The sequence below is a fragment of the Eriocheir sinensis genome, chromosome 34 (assembly GCF_024679095.1).
Source record: "Eriocheir sinensis breed Jianghai 21 chromosome 34, ASM2467909v1, whole genome shotgun sequence".
Lineage (NCBI taxonomy): Eukaryota > Metazoa > Arthropoda > Malacostraca > Decapoda > Varunidae > Eriocheir > Eriocheir sinensis.
In genome coordinates this window covers 11,278,735-11,301,599 of record NC_066542.1, presented here as the reverse complement: position 1 = coordinate 11,301,599, position 22,865 = coordinate 11,278,735, and the positions used below count along the sequence as shown (strand labels likewise).

General features: G+C 42.1%; 1 protein-coding gene across 7 annotated transcripts in view; it reads right to left on the bottom strand.

Annotated features, from left to right (window-relative positions):
* Positions 1 to 1,499: 1,499 nt before the first annotated feature.
* LOC127007072 (plexin A3-like) overlaps positions 1,500 to 22,865 on the bottom strand; it is a 102,381-nt gene continuing 81,015 nt past the window's right edge. For 2 of the 7 annotated variants that reach the window (XM_050877601.1, XM_050877603.1), the window contains exons 10-27: positions 22,552 to 22,779; positions 21,946 to 22,157; positions 20,934 to 21,118; positions 19,574 to 19,748; positions 18,862 to 18,981; positions 18,321 to 18,539; positions 14,215 to 14,409; positions 13,656 to 13,902; positions 12,951 to 13,215; positions 12,132 to 12,269; positions 11,802 to 12,015; positions 11,234 to 11,438; positions 9,722 to 10,008; positions 8,664 to 8,774; positions 7,329 to 7,574; positions 6,819 to 6,987; positions 6,252 to 6,397; positions 1,500 to 6,131 (exon numbers count right to left, since the gene is read on the bottom strand). In XM_050877601.1, coding sequence (XP_050733558.1) covers positions 5,958 to 6,131; positions 6,252 to 6,397; positions 6,819 to 6,987; positions 7,329 to 7,574; positions 8,664 to 8,774; positions 9,722 to 10,008; positions 11,234 to 11,438; positions 11,802 to 12,015; positions 12,132 to 12,269; positions 12,951 to 13,215; positions 13,656 to 13,902; positions 14,215 to 14,409; positions 18,321 to 18,539; positions 18,862 to 18,981; positions 19,574 to 19,748; positions 20,934 to 21,118; positions 21,946 to 22,157; positions 22,552 to 22,779 — 3,536 coding nt within the window. In that variant the 3' untranslated portion in view covers positions 1,500 to 5,957. The remainder of the gene's footprint in view (positions 6,132 to 6,251; positions 6,398 to 6,818; positions 6,988 to 7,328; positions 7,575 to 8,663; positions 8,775 to 9,721; positions 10,009 to 11,233; positions 11,439 to 11,801; positions 12,016 to 12,131; positions 12,270 to 12,950; positions 13,216 to 13,655; positions 13,903 to 14,214; positions 14,410 to 18,320; positions 18,540 to 18,861; positions 18,982 to 19,573; positions 19,749 to 20,933; positions 21,119 to 21,945; positions 22,158 to 22,551; positions 22,780 to 22,865) is intronic. The other 5 variants (XM_050877602.1, XM_050877604.1, XM_050877605.1 and 2 more) reach the window with 5 other exon arrangements.

Here is a 22,865-nt window from a genome sequence, read left to right as displayed (position 1 = left end):
CTTGTTCGAACCACTTGTTCGAAACGATGAGGTGGTTAGTAAAGCCCAAGGAGACTATAGAATTATGTAGTCTCCTTGGTACAGCTGCAGGAAACTACTCTCTACACGGCAAATAAACTATATCCTTAGAAATTATAGGCCTATGAACAAATACGTGAATGAAGACAAAGAAAACTCACAGAAAGATGGATACAGCCATAGTTAAAGGATATATACCGTACCTAAAGTCGTGTGCACTCAAGGAAGTTCGTACAAGAGAATAAATGGTTAGAGAAGACCATCAATTGCTTTTCTGAGGGATGCCACTTCACTGCCGCCAGTTAACGAGCAATGGCAGTCCTTAGTGGATTAAACGAACAATTGTCTACGGGATGAGCACTGGCCTATAGAGCGGCATTACTGGCATGCAAAAAAAAAGGAGTCTGTAATGGGTGGGAGAGTAGGAACCTTCGTATATGTAATGACTAGCAGAGGACCCAACATTTCCCTGGGGCATTTCAGTATAACTATCATCCACAGACACGATGATTGATGCAAACTAAAGAAGTAATGGATAGCAGAGAAGCATCCTTTGTATATGTAATGAATAGCAGATGACCCAACACACTTCCCAAGGGCACAGTAGACTTTTTGTTTTACAGCATAAGAAGTATTTCACGGGGAGCAACAAAACATAAAAACTCGCTAAATGTTGCTCCCTCAAAAATAATGGCCGGAAGAGAGTTCAAGTTTGGAAGGAGAGGCGTCTTGAGAATGAACAGCAAGCATTCTACGAGATCTAACATCCAAACATGATGAGCGCCACCCCTCAAATACTGGCCCATGACAAAATGTACAGAACTGCCCACTCCTAGGGTGAGGATTTAGCAAGAGGCCATCACGGTTGAACACTACTAATGGGTTAAACACGATACTCAAGATAAAGAGTTAGAACACAAGCCAGAGAGTTTAGAGCAAGAGAGAACAGACTATCCAGTAAACTATAGTAATGATGATAAGAATAATGATGATAGCAAGAATAATGATGATACTAATTGAAAAAATGAAAAAATACATAGGAAGGTAGGAACAGACATTGGGGGCATTTCAATTGTGGGCTTCCTCTTAGGTGAAAAGGTAAAAATTTAAATTGTGCGTGGCCCTTGAGGCTGTGATGGGAATTAACCTTAGAACACAGGGCCATCAAGTTACAGGGTACAGAGGACGACCAAGTTACCCCAGGAGAAAAGGGCACCAAATAAGTATAAGAAATAATAAAAAATACAGTACAGCAGACTTTCTATTTAGCAAGTTTCTCAAAGATTTCCATATATACTGCACCCTTGAGCTAATTTCTTTACACACACACACACACACACAAGCCAAAGAGAAATCCCACCAATCCCAAATCGACAAGTCTCAGTGAAGTAACACCTCCATTTAGCATGAATTCCTTTGGTACTGGTCTCATGTTGAATAGAGGGTCTGCTGTGTCAATAAAGATGCAATAAAACATGTGGTCATTACAGTGAAAAAATTTATTGATCCATTTATATGAAACACAGACTCGACATACACATAACATGGCGCCTGTACAGTGGGAGGCGGGGAGGGGAGCAGAGGGCGGCCGGCGGCGAGAGACTAGACCAGGGCGGGATGTGACGAGGCCGAGTGAGTCGCGAGTGTTCCAGCAACTTGACGCAGGGAAAACGTTTGCGGAAAAAGACGTAGAACTGTATGGATGTGTATACGAAGGGACTTGACACATGAATCGGTTGTCTCTCCACGTCTGAAATCTCTTCCTCCAACGCAATATTAATCTACGGGTGGGTTAAAATGGAATCCTCGTTATATTGGACTAAAAACCTTTAAATTTTTGCATTGCTTCTAATACATAATAAAAGAAACCTAATCACAGCTAACCTTTATTATAGACCTCCAATAAAACCAGGAACTTTTGAGTATTAAAACAATTCATCTCACTCAGCCAAGAGCATTTCGTCACACACAAGTCTGGAACAGCAAAAAATAGCGGTAATAATTGTAAAAATATAAATTACAACAAGAATTCTAAAACAACAACTTCGGCCCCAGAATGTGTAATACAGAGAAATAATGTAAGTCCGCCAGCCGGCATCGTCCCTCCATATGTACAGTCTCGCTCCTTATTACAGTGATAGAATTTGTATATTAACATCGTATTACTTGTATTCTTTAAGTTTAATAATTAATACCAGTAATGATTGTATCAAATGGGGGCTTTCATATTCTTCCTTCTTACAAGTACTAATATAATACAAAGGAACTATACAGGAAATAATTATCAATATACACAAGTGCAGCACACACAGCTTTCAAAAAAGTTGTAATGTTAAAGGAATCATAACTTCAAAACCGTAGCGCCTCTCTCTCTCTCTCGCTCTCTCTCTCTCGCTTTCTCGCTCTCTCTCTCACTCTTTCGCTTTCTCTCTTGCTTTCTCTGTCTCTTCTGGGCTCACCTCTCACAGGCGAAGTATTGGACGTGAAGACTACAGACAGGGAAGCTGATGCCTTTCTGGTGGTGTGGAAGGTAATGTTCGGCTTGCAGTGTATTGCCTAGACTTTGCTTACGATCCATGAAAAATCTTGTCTTGGTTTTAATTCTACTAAAAATGATACATAGTGATAATAAATAATAGTAATAAAGTAATGTTCGACTTATGATAATAAATCTGAAGACATCATAAAATTATCCACATGACAGGAAGTTCGAATAATTAGAATTTGTACTGAACTTATTAATCCAAGAGATAATCATTGCAAAATTTACCTAAAAATTGAACCACTAGACAAATAACATCACACTACATAAAATTCTTGGGCCGTAGCCATTACATGCATACTATTTTGTTATTGTTATATCTGTGAGTACCAATAAGTAATTTGCTATTGAATTTCGTGCTTCAGACTATTCTATTCAGCTCTTGCCAAGGAATCGAATCTTTTTGACATGTGAAAAATACCATCTTCAAAATTTGCTTTCCATGGATTAACAAATAGAATAGCTAAAGAAAAGTCATCCAATTTTCGCCTTGGAGTAGTTTACAAAACGCAGATGTCAAGGTCAGCAGTGGATCAGCAAAACAATGTAGACAAATAACAATGAAATACAAACGGCTAAAGGCATCAGCTTGGCCCTGGAATTGGCACACACACACCTCCTCCCTACACACCCGACACCGAGACAACACTTGAAAAAAGGACACAAAAAATTTTCCATCCAGCCATGGCCTCCGAGCCCCAGTGGGACGGACGCTCGACAGTTCATCCCAAGGGTCGCGGCAACACACGGGCGAGAACCAAACCTCTGGGGGGTGGGCGGGGAAATTATTACGTTTCTCTTCTCCATGCAGGCAACCCAACGTCAAAAAAGAAGCTTAGAAGAGGTCCATTGAACACCAAGACAATACACGCACAGGCTTCCTCCTGCTGCTCCTTCGTTTTTTCTTACGCGCGCACACGCACACACATGGCAGTAACAGTTGGCGCACACACACACGCGCACACACATTTCGTACACAGAGAAATATCACATGAAACTTGAAACATCTGAAAAGTTTTTATTATTATTATTTATTTATTATTATTATTTACGGTTTTTAGCGCAACAGAGCAGCTCAAAAGTGATGATGGCGATGATGATGCGGTCAGGACAGGAGTAGTGTTACCTCGGACAGACAGAAGCCTAGTACCATTATCATTAATATTATTATTATTATTATTAATATTATTTCGAGCGCAGTAAACAGTTTGCTATAGTCGATCCTGCTCTTGGGTAAATGCTGTGGGGCGAGTGGGATGAGGAGGGGGCAAGGGGGAGGGGGTCTGATGGGGAATGTGAGGCGGGGATGATGGGGGGTGGGGGCATTGGGGGTTACAGTGAAAACAGCTTCAACAGTGTCCAAGTAAATGCTACAGTTTGGCTTCCTCCTCCTCCTTCTTCTCCTCCTGTTGTTGTTATTGTTGCTGCTGCTGCTGCTGCTGCTGAATGTAATGTCTGAATAGGTAGGGATGACGTGGGCCTCACTCCCAGGGGTGAGGTCCTGGGGTGAGGGTGGCAACCTCCTCCACTGAACGGTGAGATGAGAGCTTGTTGTGGCCGCCTGGTTCCCTCAGGAGGACGTGGTGGTGGCGAGAAGATTGTTTGGCTGTTTGGCTGCAGGAGAACAGGTGCTTCCTTGACCTCCGAGTCCTGGCGCAGAGCCTGACTCCTGTGGTGGTGGTGGTGGCGGTAGCTCGTTGTGTTGTTTGTGGTTGTTGTGGTGGTCAGAGTTATGGTTGTTGTGGAGGTGGGGGAAGGGAGGCAGGGGCGGAGAACTCAAAAAAGCAATAACCTTGATATACCGAGTTACTAAAAATATCACATTGGGGTAACTAAGTTGAAATGTCAATGACCCAGGTAAATCATACTAACTCACTGATGGGGTTACAAAATGTGGCACACTCAATATACCACTCACTCACTATCATTCTGCACCTCATTCACTTTTCTCATTCTGTTGCTTGAACTGAACCAAGTACCTGTCACTGCCCCCGACGGCTGCTTCAGTCAGTCCTTGGTGGAAGACAAAATGGGGAGACCTAAAGCAAGTAATATAGAATACGACAATCATTTGAGAATATTAATTTAATGAAATTAACGTACAAATTCTGATGTTTGCAGTGATTGGCTTCCAAATCAGAAATGTTTCTTTTTCTCAATTTTACTCACTAGGGCACAGTCCTAGTTATGTACTCAAGACGTACACATGTACGTATGCATTAGCAGGTAATTGCGTGCTGGAGTGTGCTTGTCAAGACATACATGCATAAAAGCATGTATACACACACACAAAACACAAACACACACACAACATACATACACACACTCACACACACACACACACACACACATGCAGGGGATGAAGGGGGTAAGAGCACCAAGTTGAACGATTAACTCATTTGGATAAGTCTAATGAGTAAAATATAAAAGTACCAAAAAAGGAAAAAAAGTCAAATATTTTCTTCCTGATTCGGTTACTGCCATGAGTCACTTGTCTTGGCGCGCTGAGGAGGCAGGGGGGGGTTGGGAGGGGTGTACTGTCGTGCATAATTTGTGAGAAAAAAAAGTCTCGCTGCTTCTGTTCCACTTATCCCTTACTGCAACACACATTTGTTCGTTGCTTGCTCCAGGGCACCACTAAGCTTCCTTGGGTCACAACACTGTGCTTCACCTCGGGGCACACTTGAGCTCCCTCCACGGCACCACTGCATGCTCATCCTGGGGCAACACTATGCTTCCTCCGGGGCACCAACGGATGCCTGTGCAGGGCATCTTCACACTTTGTCCGGGGCACCACTCGACACATTCCGGGCACCACTGTGCTCACTGCAGCGCACCACTAGTAGGGTCAGTGTGGGGCTCCACTTTATGCCGGCCCCAGGGCAGGACGGGGTGTGGGGTGGGCCTCGTTCGCCGGCCCCAACACACCGCCCACGAACCCATTTTGAGCAGAGACAAACCTTCCTCCTGGTGGGGCGGGACCTCAGGTGAACCTGGGCTCCTCATATTCAAACTCATACACTTGTGGGGCACCCCGGCCGGGAAACTGGGCCGAACCGTAGGCCCCCGGGGAGAGTCTGGCATGCTGGGGTACCCCGTACAGGCCATATACACTGCCATCTACACCACCAGGGCCCCCCGGACCCCCTGGGCCACCTTCTTGGCCACGATAGGTAAACATGGTCTCCAGCTGCCCTTCATACACCGCAGACTGGGGAGGTGACACCCCATAGGGGCCACCCCCAGGGTACACATGATGTGGCGGAGAGCCCCCATACGGGCCAGGGGGAGAGTAGGAGCCGGGGGCTGCGGTGCCTGAGGAGGGACCCCGTTGCTGCTGGGTCTGCTGGGTCTGGGTTTGGTCAGGGCCGGGGCCAGGGGCGGGGGGGGCGTCCTGTCAGTCGTGGTCGGTGGTCATGATATTGTGGACCTGCTCCAGTCGATAGGCAAGACGGTTTTTCGTGGAGAACTCGTCCTCCTCTAGTGTCAGGATGAGCTGGTCACTGTATTTGAAGGCATAGTTGTACAGCTCTGCAAGGGCTGCAAGACTGTTGAACTCTGTGGTGTGCATCTGAAATAGAAATTCTCTTTACTTCTCTGAATCCTAATTGTGCTCACCCCCTTATTATTTTTTGAAGTGATATTATATTAGTCTTTCACTTATTTTGAATCCCTCAATCTCAATACTTACTCTGGACTCCTCTGCTAACATAGCATTCATGTCCTGGTCTGAGATGGGCTGCATGATTTTAATGTCTGAGTAGTAACGCTCCACCCACTCCTTGTAAATGGGAATGTCCTTGGCATACAGGAGCTTGGAGCTGGGGGAGTCCTTGCCTGTGGAGGATGGAGTGTTAGCTGGCTTAGGCTGATTGGAATAAGCTTGGAAAGTTTGAGATAATCATGTGATGCTGCAGTCAAAGATAATTTCTTCTTACACAAGTTAAGTAAGAGGCAGTGAATAACAAAGCTGAAGAAAAAGCTAAGCAAATATAATAACATGCAAGAAAATTGGAGACTTGACACCTAATCAATCCAATCAGATTCTTTACTACTACCATGATTGGAAAAAAATGATCGCAGCAACAAGCAATAGTGAAATTTTTTTAGCATATTCGTGTTTATTATTAGTTAACCTTTTACGTATGATCGGTATGCAGCTCCAATCTATCATCATTTGCTTTTCTTATATGATACAATGGATAACTTCACACCAAACATTATCATATCTTTATTTCCTTCACATCCGTTCACTCACCTAATCTATGGTCGGAGGTGGAGCAGGAGTCCATGAAGGTCTGGGCCACCACCGAGAGGCAAGCGTCCACGATGTTTGACTTGTGGATGTCAAACACAAAGTTGGGGTTTTTGATAAGGTTCACCCAAAAGCGGAGAGGCAGACTGTTGCTCTTCCATGTGTGCACCACCTGAGGGAGGGTCATTCAGGTTACTTAATGTGTGTGCTGAAGGGGGTGGATAGAGATGAGAGACAGGATAACACTGAATGGGGTGGATAGATATAGACAGGATAACAATGAATGGGGTGGATAGAGATGTGGAGACGGGATTCCTTTTTATTTTTTTCAGGAAAGGAAGCAGCTCAAGGGCATAAAAAAAGTGTAGAAACAAAAGCCCACTAAACGCTGCTCCTAAAAAAATGACAAAAATAAAGAGTGGCCAAAAGAGAGGTCAATTTCGGGAGGAGAGGATAAGGATAACATGACTAACACAAGTCCTGCATACAAGTACACCCCCATCTGATTCTCACCTCTGGATCTGTAATTCCATGCTGCAGGGCCTGGTCATCAAGGAAGTCAAACATGTACTTGATGGCCAGGGGCAGCGCTGAGCCTCGATGGGCTGTGCTGAAGATGGTCTCAAACAGATCGTCGACAAACTTCTGTAGTGTGAGTTTGGTGGAGAGGAGGCGGGTGAGGTAGATTTCTGACACCATCTTGTTGGTGCGTTCCCCCTCCCGCTGTTCTGACTCTTGTTGCCTCACCAAATGCCACACCTGGAAAAGGAAGTAGTAATGAGAACTGGGCTCGGTACAAGAAATGAAGGAAGAAGGTGAAATAGAAACAGCAAGAATCAAGTTTGGGATTTGGTTGTGGAGAGAAATAAGTATACTGTGAGAAGGATGAACAGCAGAGAGGAGAAAGTATACGATCGTCAAGAGTGGGAGAGACTCTTGGAGTCGTACCAAGAGTCACGAAGGTTTAGCGACGAAGATCGAAGGGAAGGACGGTGCGTATCTATAGTCACTAGCATTTTTGGAATGAAGGTCTGCGGGAGAGACGAAGGGAAGGCAAGGTCTACCCCGTGTCTTCCCGCAGACCTTCAAGGAAAAATATGTTTATTTTCCAAATTTGGCGTGGCAAATAGTTGTGGTTCAGTTAAAACAACCTGAGAAAATATTTTCCCTAATTGGAAAGTCGTATATTATAGTTGCAGCGAATATGTTTGTCTTGTTTACAAAAACAGCACGCGCCTTCAAAGCACAGATAAACCAGCCAGCAGGCGGGTATCTTAATAATTTACTGCATGTAAATAACGATTAATAATGGGAAAAAAACATGAAATAATAAATAATAACTGTTTAATGCGATGCAAGGCTATTTCAAATATATTAGGCTACTCATGTTATTTATACATGCAGCACATCAAAATTCCTTATGCACTTATGACACTTGCAGAGTCGTATGTCACTTTATATCCCTTAATGAGAGGAAATATGAGTATCTGAAAGGCTATAGATCGTTCGAGTATGATCAAACTATACTGTTTGATATACAAGTTGTTTCTTCGTGTCCTTGTATGGTATATTATCGATGCAAATCTTCTGTTTGTGGTTCATATACGATGGTTTGAGGATTTTTTGTATACACAAACATTCAAATGATCTTTACGCAATCACAAACTCACAATACGCAGGTGCCACATCTATGTTCAAGAGTGGACAGACGGAATTAAAGACAATATTATGGCTGTAATAGCACCATGGAGGTATTATACCTCCATGAATAGCACTGTGTGTTTGTATGTGTGTGTGTGTATTAGATCTGGTAGGTGAAAAGGTTGCAGTGTGTGTATGTGCATTTACCTTCCCGAGCGACTTGTGGTAAGGATTGAAGGCACGGTCTGAGGCCATGCTTACATTGTTGAAGGGAAGGTACGCGGCTCGACCTTCACGACTCTTGGTACGGGCCTTGCCCTGTCCAGCCACATAAGGGAAAATAAGGATGTTAAACAAGAAGAAACAAAGAAAAAGATGTGTATCAAGAAGGGATAGCAGGTAGGTTTGGCAACTAGATGATGACTAGTGGGCAGTGAATGCATATAAAGGCTGGAGCATCTATACAGCAGCTGCCATGCAACTTCTGGCTAACATCTTCAAGTAAAGAGTACATGAAGAGGTGCAGAAGAGAAGGTTGAATTCTCCAAGAGCATGCAACTAGTGAAATTAACAATGCCCAGTTGTGTAAAAACAAAGGAACTATTGAACCACTATGCAGAAGGCTGTTTGATTCATGGAGGTGAGAAGCAGAAAGGAAAATATTAGTGCAGCAATAGATCATGTGAAGAGTGATCGAGAAGTATGGTCATATTTATTCACTGGCACAAAATGCTCAGGAATCAATTAACTGGTCATAACACAAACAATGGCTGTACTTATGGTTCATGAATAAATGATATAATGCAGTCAAAATTTCATTACATGGTATTGGTCATGACTTGTCAACAGCATGCTCTACAAACTCCAGCAGCTATTTCACAATTAAAACTAGGGCATGCAATAGATGTGTGTGTGTGTGTGTGTGTGTGTGTGTGTGTGTGTGTGTGTGTGTGTGGTATGGAGTGTGATGTGTGATGTGGTGTGGTGCAGCATGTGTGTGTGTGTGTGTGTGTGTGTGTGTGTGTGTGTGTGTGTGTGTGTGTGTGTGTGTGTGTGTGTGTGTGTGGTGTGGTGTGTGTGTGTATGGGTGGTGTGGTGTGGTGTGTGTGTACATGTGCATTTGTGTGTGTGTGTGTGTGTGTGTGTGTGTGTGTGTGTGTGTGTGTCAAGAGAAGTATAGAAAACAACAAAACAGCAACAACAGCCAGCCGGGCCAGACAAGGGGTGTTTGGCGGCAGGGCAGGTGGTGGGGCGGCGAGACGGACCTTTGCTCCTACCTTGACCCCGGCCTCATTGTCATGATTGAGGGGCGAGGTGGCGCGTGAGAGTGGTGGGCTGCCCGATGCATACTTGTTCATGTTGAGAGTCTCGTACTTGTGAGACTTATCAGACTTATCAGAGAGGATGGACATGTAATTGTATATGGAGGATTGCTTGGGTATTAGGGTGAGTTGCGCCATGTCCGGCACATTATAGTGGGCCAGGGTGTTGAGCTTCTTCCACCCTCCCTCAGGCCGGGTGGTGGTGTCCTCGTCGTACAGGATGAGGCGGCCTGCATAAGAAGACGTGTTAGACAAGGAAAGTAGAGCGCTCACGAGGGAGAGGACGGACTTATTACAGAAGAAGGATCAGGGAATTATGAAGGTAGAAGGCTCAAGACGAAAAGAGGGAAAAAATGTCAAATAGGAAATCTGACAATTTTGGGGGGATGATAAAAACAATCAATGAAGTCCTTGCATGGCATCAAAACATAATATCATGATGGTACTGGATATCAGGAAATATAAATTCAAATGCAGGGGAAGGGTATAAACTAAATAGAAAAAATACACTGCTTTGCCAAATATTGGGAAAATACATGATAAAACCAACGGATTTACCAAATTAAATAAAACAGCACTAATCACTCTCTCTCTTACACACACACACACACACACACACACACACACATACAAAGAAAGGTGAAGAGTAATGAAAGTGTAACTAATGATGAGCACTACTAAGGGATGATCTAAGAATTGTGAAAAGCAGATTTCAAGAGTTATAAGTCCTTTCATGGAATACTGATTTATTGTATTTAGAAATAATTTTGAAGGGGAAATGGCAGGGCAGTTGCAGCAATCACGAAAGTTGCATATCTAAAAAAGTATGAAAAGCTTAGAGAAAACAAAAAGTTATGGAGTGAGCTTAAAGAATGGGAGAATGACAGAACTGCTACATGACTACTTGTGTGAATTTAGCCTTTAGTTTAATTATTTAACCTTTAGTTACTAGAAGGACAAAAATACTTACCTCTCCACTGAGTGATTTCTTTGCATTATAAAAGACTAAGGGGTCTGGAGGAAGAGCTTCAAAGAGCAACAGAACTAGAGTAGAAGTTAAAAAAGATAAAGAGCTTAAAGGATGTGGAGAATAAGTTTAAGAAGTATAATTAGTTAAACACTTGAAGCAGTCAATTAATTAGCCAGGAGGAGATGGTGGGTGTAAAATTGTTAAATATATTCAAGATCAAAGCTTGAAAGGAGCAGATACTTCAAATACTGCACCCTACAAGCAGCTTAAGCACACACACACACACACACACACACACACACACACACACAAATCCAGCTCGTGATCAGGCAGTGTTGAATTCCACACTCGATCAATTCAATCACTTTTCACAGTCACATACACTGTCACACAAGCTTGCTTTGAAAAGAGAATCAGACAGGCAATACAAAGCAAATATTTATGACAGCAGTTCCATCTCTTTATACCAGGAACCTGACACTCACCTGAGGTTCCTGTACGCCACTCAAGGTCCAGGTCCTCTCGTCGAGGCCGTTGGGAGTAAGGGTACGAGCGGTAGATGGCATCCAGGGACTTCTCCTTCACCTGGGACACTGTGTCGCAATCCAGCACCTTCACAGGCGTCTCTCCTCCCTCCATGGGCCCGTCCACTCCACCCATATACAAGTTGCACATGGATACATACACCGTCTGAAAGAAAATTGTTGCATACAGATGATGACCACATTAGATTAAGGTAGTTATAGACACCTTTATGTGCTACTTTAGTATACTGTAAAGTGTTTATATTGGGAAGTAGCATGAGTTTTGAAATTAAGAGAAGAGTGCAAGTAGAGTGATCTCCCTATTTGTGAATGTTTTCTTTCTTCTTTTCGTCTTATATCCCTATTTTCCTTTACGAGGTTTGATGGGTTATGAGTCTCTCTCATAGCCCATCCAACCCCATACATATGTGTATATTTAACCATATAAAAAGTCAATGAACTGTTCTCTAATGGTTGCTTGAATTATCTCCATGCTTTACTTTTCCCGCACAGCCACACACGGACTCACCATTTCCTTGAAGTCAATGCTTTGCCTAATGAGTTTCTCCTCAGACAGGGAGTAACGGGCCTCAGAGGTGACGGCATCCACGGGCCCTTTGTCCACCTGCTGCTTGATGGCCCTGAAGAGCATGTACAACGGCTCGCCGGCACACTCCTTCAGGAACTTGTACAACAGGAAGGTGAACCAAGATGACAGCATCTTCTCTGCCACACTCTCAGTCCTGGTGGTGAGGGATGGGCATGTTAGGTTAGGTTAGGGGTGGCTATGTTCATAAATTTTAGCTCTTATTTTTTCTCTCTTTTTTCAATGCAAACATTTATACACGCCACCACACACCTGCGGAACAGTAGCTTGGGATGAATCTTGCCCTCGATGCACTTCTCTATGAGTTCCGCCAGCAGGGTTTTGAGAATGTCCGAGCAGTACTCCATCTTGCCCTGCAGTGCCACCATGATGAGCGCTGCCACATTGACTCTGGGGAGGGAACGGAAGGGTGACCGTTAAGAGAATGAATAATGTAAAGTTGAGAATAACACAGAAGAAAATGAATGAAGAGTAAAATTAGTGACATGACTAAGCATATATTTCATTGATAAGACAAACAGCAAGAAATGTATATGGTTCAGAAATTAAAAGTATTATGTGAATTCTCTTTAGCTGAGCCATTGAAGGATAGTTGAATTTGTGCAGGTAAAACTAAAGACGAGTTAAATCTGATCTATTCATCCAGGAAGACAATAAACAGCCCGGGATAGATAGCTGTTTCTCTTAGCAATGTGGTATGAGCAATTCTATCCTAAGATACATGTGGTGGATAACTTGAAATAGAGAGAAATGACAACACTTACAAGCTTGATTTCTCAACCCCAAGAATCCATGACAGACAGCTATATACCTAAGCAATGTAGCATGAGCAACCCTATCTAAAAATACATGGAGTGGATAACATGAGATGGAGAGAAATGACACCACTCACAAGCTAAATTTTTCAGCCTCGAGACTCCCACTTGGTGAATAACTTTGGGTAGATAGAAATTATGACACTTACATGCTTAATTTCGTGGCCCCAAGACTCCCACTTGGTGAATAAGTTTAGGTCGATAGAAATGATGACACTTACATGCTTAATTTCTCGGCCCCAAGACTCTCACTCACCTGTCCCTCATGGAGAAGTATCGGTTGGACTCCAGTGTGCGTATGAAGAGGAGCAAGAAGGTTTTGTTCATGATGAGTTGACCGAACAGCTTGAGACCCTTCTCCTTCCTGACTAGGTCTGGGCGCTCCATCTGCAGCACAGTGGTCTCCTCCAGATTGGGGAACAGGATCTTCATGGCATATGTGCGGTAATCCAGGAATGGAATACCGCCGCCTATCAGGTCACTGGTAAGGTCAGTCATCTCTGTCTGAAGCTCGGCAAATGCTGAAGAGGAGAAAAGAAAAAAAAGTGTTGCTGAAGCTCTTAAACATTTGAAACATTTATTTATCACCTAATTTTTTTAAAGATACATACATTCATTTGGTATATGGTAGATTTTTCAGCTGGCCCTTTAATAAGCTAATGCTTTTTTTTAAAATGTAACAAGATAACCAAGTACTGTGCTTGTAGGCTTCAAGTATATATAGCTTCCTTAGTAAAATGCACACCTGCACATCATAGATTCAAAGATAAGTTGTTCTGTTTAAAATCTCAAGTGCAAAGTAATGAGGTTATCTGCATGAGAGGTTGGTTTGAATATAATCCATGTCGTATTGTGCTTAACATATTATTAGCAATTTATAAGATATGCATTTTAGAAAGACATAGGGAAAATGTGCACCTGATAAGAGGCAAAATATGGTATAACTTCATTCTATCCTCACCTTCCTTGCACTCAGCAGCCACACGCAGCTCCAGCACGTCCATCTGCTCCTGCATGCTCTTGAGGACACGTGAGTTTTGGTTACTCTTCTGGCGGTACACGATGAGGCACACCACCAGGATCAGGATGAGCACCACAGCACCCACGGACAGGCCAATGATCAGCTGCTTGGAGAGCGTCCCAACATTGGTGCTGGACGCATACTCCAGGTAACCGATCTGATAGATGAGGTTATCACCCACATTTACCTGGAAAACAAAAGGAATCCTGTGTGAAAAGAGCTTTCTCCTTACATACACACCCATTGTTATTACCATTATCATCATTATTATTATTATTATTATTATTATTATTATTATTATTACAATAAATGAATCAGGCTGAGAGGGAAGAGTGCGGACACTATAAGCTGCCTGTTCAGAAGACCCCAAACACCTGAGATGCCTAGAAAGAGAAAATGAAAGTGAGAAAATAGAAAGATGCTGATAATATAGATAACATAAGTGGAGTGACAGAGGGTAAAAAAATATCATAGAATACACAAGTAAACAAACACTTACCACTACTTGGGGGAAGGTATCGCCCTCAAGAGGATCCGGCTGTTCTCTTGGGGGCCGACACGTGAGCTGTGACCTGGAGAGTGAAGTCACATTGCACGACTCGGCTCCAATCAGCACCTCAACATCTATTTCTTGAGAAGCTCTGTCCAAGTTCTGCCCGTTGATGGTTAAGTAGTCTGACTTGTATTGTTTTACCTGCAGGAAGAGAGAGAGGAAGTGAGGCTCTTCAGTTTGTAAGTGTGCATAGAGTGAAGGATGCACAAATGGAGCCTTAAAACTTTGTAACAATGATATATTTTGGAAACCTTTATTCAACTTGCTTGGCGTCAATTACAAGTAGTGTCACGCAGGACTACCCGCGTAATTGTCACAGGATACAAAGTAAGGATTTTGACGAATTATTTTTATTTAGTACACTTTTACAATTATTAGTGTTAGCAGACTTAATGTAATTAGTGTTAGAAGAACATTACATGAAGTAACAATTTCATCAACATTTTTAGTAACTGAAATGGTATGTGTTCAGGTATGGATAAGGAGAGCAGTGTGGGAGGCGCAGAAAACAAAAGTTAAGCAAAAATAAAATATAGGAAAGTGCTGTCAATTTGAGAGTTGAAAAGCAGTGAAGTTGAAAAAAAGGCAGACGATGAAGGAAGCTGGTATGGTGAAAGAAGTTTGTGAAAGCATGGAGTAGAGACGGGTCCCTGACATGCTGAGTGCTGAAGGATGGAATCTGTAATGCCGAATGAATGGACCAGGAAAGCATTAATGAACTGAAAAAACAAAAGTATGCTACTACATACAGGCTTGTCATTCTGTCACTTCTCAATGATGATAAAACTGCTTACAATAATTTCAAGTAACAAGACCTCAAACACATTTATCAAAATTAAAGGCTAGAAACTGAAGTTACAAACGCATTTTTCTGTCGGACTCTTTTTCACACTTAAATTTGCATTTGCATTTCCATAGTAAAATTTTCACAACTTGAAATTATCTAATCAAACCATAACTACATTCTAAATACTTAAACACGTATTACTGAACTATGCTAATCACTATCTTACTCCCTAAGCCAACTGACATTCTCCCAAAGCTTTTCATGGTAGAAGTGGCCTATAATTATAGTACTCAATAGGGAGAATAATGGATGGTCCTCATTATTCATCATCCATAGAGTTCAGCAGGTCAGTCTTGAGAGAATTCAGCATCTGAATATAATTGGTGAAACTGCCGCCCCTCTGATCAATGGTCTGTAAAAGAATCTCTATGGCTCTGATCCCAAGGGCAGCAGATCCAACTGGTGCATCCTCCGCAGGTTCCAGGTTGTTAGCATCATGGACACAATCCTCTTGCTGTAAGAGTGAAAAAATATCAATTTTGCTACAGGGAAAGTGATAAAATGTGACAATGCAGTTTATAACATCACTAACTTATCCACCACCATCCCAATGCTGAGAGATGCACCAAACAGCCTACTGTGTCTGGTTCAAGTTGGTGTGTTGTGCAAGTTTCAGTTTTCTAGTTTTTGCCAATCTCTGAATCTATGAATTGGATTTTTCAAGTAATATTTAGTTATGGGATTCTGTAGTTAAAAATAAGAACTGCAAAAAACTTCTTTGGAACATTTATACACAACAGATGCCATGGAATAATGAAAACAGTTAGGTTGGCTCAGTTCGTCGTGCGTCAGGCCCGGACACTGTGCATGCTATTACTATATATGAATATAGGAATATGCAGGCACTGCATGCTTGGGAAATGTAATGGTCAGACATATGAGCAGCACAGATGCATGGCGTATACATTATAAGTGGTCAGTGTGATTTAGCTTCATGTAATTAGTACATCGAGGATTTGGAAAAGAGCAAACAATAAATGTTCCATGATATGAAATACATTATTCTTACCTATTTGCATCTGTAACATACTTGAATTAAAAACACACACACACACACACACACACACACACAAACGTTTTTGAAAGACTTGATTTATCAAGTAGTTTAAAACTATAAAAACTATCGACATCTATTTAGCTATCTATTTACCTAAGCATATATCTGTATAGTAATGTTCTTACTATCCAACTTAAAAGGGAGCTACTTTGGTTGTACAACTGACAAAGTTAACGGTAAACAAAGTTTTGCTTCACATTAAGTACAAAACATTGTAATGGAAATGGGAGATGGTTGCAAAACCTACAAATAAAAACGACTGTGTTGAGGTAGTGAGAGGCAGGCAAGGGAACCGTCAATTAAGCAAGTAGTGACACTTGGTTATTGTATCATTTGTTGCAGAGTAAAACTGATATTGCTTTGGTCAATTTCCTGGCAGTAAGGAAGTAAGAACTTTACTATTACATATTTTATCATAAACATATTCTAAAAAAATATGGAATTCCATGCTTACCTTTGATATCTGTTTCTTCTTCGTGCAATCCTCTTCATCTCTTTGAGTGACGCTTCATATCCTTGGGTGTACGTTAACACAACTTGGAATTTCAAGTATCTTCCTCTACTTATTCTTGAGGCTGACTGGAGTTACTTCCTCCTGTGCATCTACCTGACTCAAAACACCACACTTTTGTGAAGTTATAAGTTACTCTAACTTTCAGTTTCCCTTTTCTATATACTTTGATGTTTCTGTGGCACCACAACCAAGGGTTGACATTATTTCTTGCAGCAAAGTGATACAACCATTATTCCAATTCCAGTAAACGACAAGAAGGAACTAGTTGCACTATAAGCGAACTCATTTAAACCACAGCCTTAGTTCTTCACAAAGAAAAAATTGGCGAACAGGCCCCAAAATTAGAAAGAGTATCATAGTCAATGATGTATTCAATGCAATCACACCAAGTCCAACAATATAACCTAGGTTTGAAAACCCATTTCCATAACTCTGAGCAGAGCATGGGTAGCAAACATGTCAATCACACTAGACCAGTTGGTTGCATGATGACATGGTTGATCAAAGCTTCTAAGCTATTACTTGTGTTGTAATTTGTTTGACTATCTCATATATTCTGCCTCTAAATATCATTATAATCATACTAAAAAAAAATTTTATGAATGAATTTGATATCTTTTTATCATGCATTATGTAATGCTCAGAATGGTGAGTCTGCTGTCAACTGGAGGATTGTACCTCTGAATGCTTGGTGTTTTAAATGGAAGTATCAAGATTTCAAGACTCAGTCATCCCAAAATTGATGACTTCTGTCTGTCTGCTACACAAACAAAAAGTTAAATGAGGGATGAAAGCAGAGGTTGCATAGTCACACTGGAAGGAGGGAGGGTAAGAGAGGGGTAGAAGAATACAATAGGTTGGGAAGAATGAATTAATCATGAAAGCGCTCCCTCTTTAGAATAGAAACGAGTTTCCCTGAGACTGACACACTGTTAGACATTACTGGATGCAATTCACAATACTGTGCCAAGTGTTGAATGGGGAGTCTGGACGTTAGTGGTGTCCACATCATTAGCCAATCTGTCCTTAGGTCACAACTGATTTTCGTCTCTTTCTTTGCAGTATGATTTAAACACGTCTTTTCCAGAACCAACTGATAATGACCATGATGAAGATTCCGTTCATAAAGATTACCATTATCATCCTCTGGTCATGGGGACAATAAAATAGTATCTATTCCACTTCATGCTGTAGGAGTCGACAAAAATGGATGTAGCTCCAACGAGAGGGCTAAATTTGCCAAGAGAACTCATCAAATGGTTTTATTGACTCTTCTACTCACTGTCCTGCCTCAGAGTAAAATAAATTCATTGATGGTGATGAGGATTAGTATGAGAGGCAAGACAAAATGTAGGTACATCATATGATCAAGGAAAGAGTTAAATCTTTTCTGCAACTTGCTGGATTCTGGTGCAACACTTGATGCATGAAAACTGTCAGTGAATGCAAAATGGAGTTAGGAAATGCTGCATGGAAATACTGCCGTTAGAAGTGCATTTAGCTGAATTTTATAAGTTATATGATTGTTGCTTATATCTTAATGATACTGATGTATTAGCAATTTGCAAACACACATGAAGCATGAGGGAACATTTAAGCAGAAAGTCACTGCAGAGGTAAGAGCATCTACTCACTCTGTTGGGGTCCTCGAATGGATGGTATAGGGGGTCGGGGAACACCCTGAAGGGAGGGAACTCTTCAATATCGTTCAGGTTCCGCACAGACTGCACGTGGTCCATCAGGAAGCCGTAGTCCAGCAGCATCCCATTCTCGTGGTCGATGTGTTCACTGCCAGAGATTTGGATGGCAGGCGACCGGCACTCCATGCGAGTTGAATTCTTTACTTCACACGGCTGTGGGCAAAAAGGCAGGTAAGGGCTTAAGTTTGGTCTTTCTTATTGCACTCTCCTCTCCCCTGAAAAACATCCATTAAACCAATCTGAAAATATTTTAGTAACATATATCAAGTATCTAGAATAAAATCAGGGTTCACACAACACACTCTATCAGTAATTAATATTGAATGAGAGAGCTTCCCACTATTATTGAGCCATATGAATGATGTACTTGCTTCATCACACACACCACATACTCCTAAAAACTGGTGCTGTACATGACTTCCCATTTAACCTTGCACTGTGGTTACTGGTATGGCAGTAAAGGGGAGTTACTTACACTGGAAAACTCCTTCTCCTTGTAGACAACATACATCTTGGGTTCTCTGATCACGTCAAAGTTGGTGCCGTCCACAGTGATGACGATGCCGCCTGATGGTATGCCTCGGGGCCCGTTGCGCTGGAAGCAGAAAGTTATTTATTTATTTATTTATTTATTTTGAACAGTGAGGGGCAGCTCAAGAATAAAAAACAGAAAACAACTAAAAAGTCTGCTAGGTGCTGCTCTGATAAAAAGAATGAGTCAGTTAAGGCTCATATTTTAGTAACTTTGGGAAGATTTTGAATATGGTTAAAGAATGAAAAAACAAAATAGTAATAAAAAATGATTGCAAAGTGGATTACATTTTGCTTATTCATTTCCTACAGATCTGGGAATTGCATTAGACCTGTGAATACCAAAACTACATATCATTTACACCAATAATAACACGAGACTGCATAGTTCAGATTTAACCCAGTAGCAGCGGGGACCATGTTTCTAAATGGTCCCTCTAAGCGAGAAAAATGAGAAAAAATCATCACTCACACAGACCATTTCATAATATATATCAAAGCATTTGTGATCAGTTTATGCATCATCTATTTTGGAGGGTTTATATCATGGCACAAATTTGGCCCGTCGCTGCTACACGGTAAAGCCACAAATTTGGCCCGTCGCTGCTACCAGGTTAAGACATGGCATTAACCAACTGGAGATGGAGGCCACTCACCATTCCAGCTTGACCTGCCCTCCCACTCTTGACGGAGTATATCTTGGGGTCATCCACGTAGGTGAAGTGCTTTCCCTCTAACTGCCGGCGGCCGTTGTCGAAGTTCATGGCAATCTTCCCTTCAGTAAGTGTGGAGGCCGCCGAGGTGATGCAGGTGGCCACCGTGGAATTGGTGCTGTTGAGGGAGAAGTGTTAACATAATAACATAAAAACGTAAGGAGTCTGCAAGAGGCTGGTAGGTCTGTACAAGGCAGCTCCTGTGAACCTAACCCCACCTAACATCACTATCCATGACTAGGACTAAGGGTTGCTTTCACAGTCGTTTTGTTTGTTTTGATTGTTACCAATGGCGCCGATCAACGCTATAGTTTTCCACGTGAAACTGGCTGATGGGGGTAGTGGCGGCAGCAGAGGAAGCGAGAGGTGTTGAGAGTGTGTGGTAAGGTGTGGGGCTAGGCTAACTCCGCAGCCGCCACTACCCCATCGGCCAGTTTTAAGTGGAAATTCTACAGTGGCGATTGCCGCCATTGGTAGCGATCAAAACAAACAAAGCGACTGTGAAAGCGGCCGTAAGTGTTAAAAGACTTGGGTCAGCATTCTTAGACACTACCGACTCTCACATCAATTATTTCTAGAGCAGAAAAAGAGCTAAAATGCATTTTCATGAGTGTTTTTTAGAGTTTAAGGTACAGAGGCATTGTCAAACTCCCACCAAGGTAAAAAAAACACCTCACTGGAAAGACCCACAACTCCTACAAATGTCATGACAAATGGATGTGCAAGGGTGGCAAAAAGTTTTATATGGCCCCTGGAATTCAAATGCACAAATGAATACACTTAAAATATGGCTGTTAAGACAATACTTTCCCAATGAATTTGTTTTGTATTAAGAGATTTGCCAATGCAGGGACAGATTAAATAAATTGGCAATGACTACCATCTATATTGTGACCTGTGAATCTCTTAACAGTACAGTAATAAAACCAAAGCTGCTATCTTTTTCTTTTTTTACAACAAGGGAGGCAGTTCAAGGGCAAGAAACAAAATCAGGAACAAAAGGCCCTCCAGACGCTGCTCCAATGAAGGAAAACGGAATGAGAAAGAGTGTTTATGAGCATAATACTGCACTTTACCTCTCTATGTCTCTTTTAGTAACCCTTGTCTTGAAGCTCTTATTAAAACATTTCTTCTTCCCTTCAGCTCTCCTATTCCTGATCATATCCTGCTTCACAGTCTCATGTTTTCCCTCTGACGCATAAATAAAATGTGACTTCTCTAAATGTAAATGCTTGTATTGAGACCCCAACTTCAACTCCTTCCTTTTCTCTCCTCCCCAAGCTTGTCCCATTATAATCCGCACCTCTGTATTTTGCAGGGTCGATCGGTGATGAAGGCTTCAATGCGACTCCCAGCATTCATGTGGTGACCAATGATGTGCAGCAGTGTGCCTCCTGACCTTGGCCCAGATGAAGGGGTCAGGTCAGTGATCTCGGGGTTCACAAACTTGTACTTCTCAATGCTCTCACCGCGGTACTCCCTTGCGACCTAAGGGTGTAAAACCAGAGAAATGAAGTGTGTTTGTGTATGCGTGTATGTGTGGGTGGGCACGTGAGTGTGTTTGAGGGGAAGGGATGCATGGTAGAAGAATGATGGGGACAAGAGTGGTGAGGGGATGAGAAATGAAGAGCAAATAAGTGTGAGGGATAGTATGAAGACAAAAAAGTGAGGGAGCAGGAATGTGAAGGATGTGTTTTGATCAAAGGATATGACGGACTTGAATGGTGGGGAGATGAGAGGTGAGGGGATGAGGAGTGAGGTGCAAATAAGTGTGTGTGGGATAGTATGAAGACAGAGAGGTGAGGGAGTAGGAATGTGGAGAAGGATGTGTTTTGACCAAAGGATGTGAGGGAGTAAGAGGTTTGAATGATCAGATTTTGAGAAGGGAAAGGAGGAGTGTAGGTTGTGACTTGGCAGCACTCAAAAGAAACAAAACCAACTGAAATATCAACAGGAAATCATATATAATGCAAACTATAATACTGAATAGTGACTTGATCATAAAAAAAAGGATATATGCATCAAAGGAATGAATGACCTTTACTTTTTCATCAAAGGCACAAAAAGTGTTGAAAAAATGTGCATTAAAGGAATAAATGACCTCTACTTTTTCAACAAAGGCAAAAAATAAGTGTCAAAAAAATTAAGTCAATAAACACACAAAAGAAAAATAAGGATCAAAGAGAATAAAACTTGTTAAAATGAGTAAAAATTCAACAAATGACACTCCAAATTAGTATACCAAACAAACTAAAAGAAAACTGCACCCAAAACTAAAATCATTAAAAGGGCAACCTAAAGAAAAAATATGTTACCAGCTGCTGGCCACCCCCTGCCACATCCTGAAGCCCAACGCCCTTCACCTTCACCACAATGGGTCCCTCCTTAAAGTCGTTCACCCCGGGGGAGTCCACCATGCAGGTCACCCTCTTGGTCATGACGTAGGACTCACGGTACGGCTGGCAGTTGATACCAGCCACCGTGATGCCCTCGTAGATGTCGTCAATCTCTTTCCCGAGGTTGATGCCTGAATAGAGAAGTGGTGGAATGTGATTTATTATGTGTATCTTAAGGCGTAGGTGGCATACAAACATCTTATTGTCATATTCCAACAGTTTATTTTTCTATTCTTTTGTGTTGCAGTCTCATGAGGATACATTATTTTACAGTAAAAGAAACAGCTCAAGGGCAAAAACAAAATATGAGACAAAAGAGCCTGCTAGCACTGCTCCTGTAAAGAAAATGGGGAATGAAATGGCCAAAAAGAGAGGTCAATTTCAGATGGAAGTGACATGCAAACATCTTACCATCATCTTCCATCAATTTACTTTTCTTTAACATTACCGCCTCATGGGGTTACTGCTTTCGTGTGTCTGCATGTGTGAATGTGTATGTACTCCCAAACAATCCCACAATCTTACCCTCGATAGTGACGTTGGTGCCCCCATCCCACGGTCCACTCTTGGGGAAGAAGTTCGTGATGTTGATCTTGGGGCAGGTGCGTTCGCGGTCCAGCCATGAACCACCGTCACATTTGTTTACTACCTCACAGCGGCTTGTTGACTGGCACCACCCACAGCGGTACCTCTCAGGCAGACTCAAGCACATGCCACAGTTGTCCGCCATCAGATGACACTGGTACACAAGCACTGAAAGTATGAAGAGAAGGATTAAGTGAGAGAAGGGAGGAGACCAGCTGGAGGACCAAAGAAAACCTGGAGATGGTGTGTGGAGG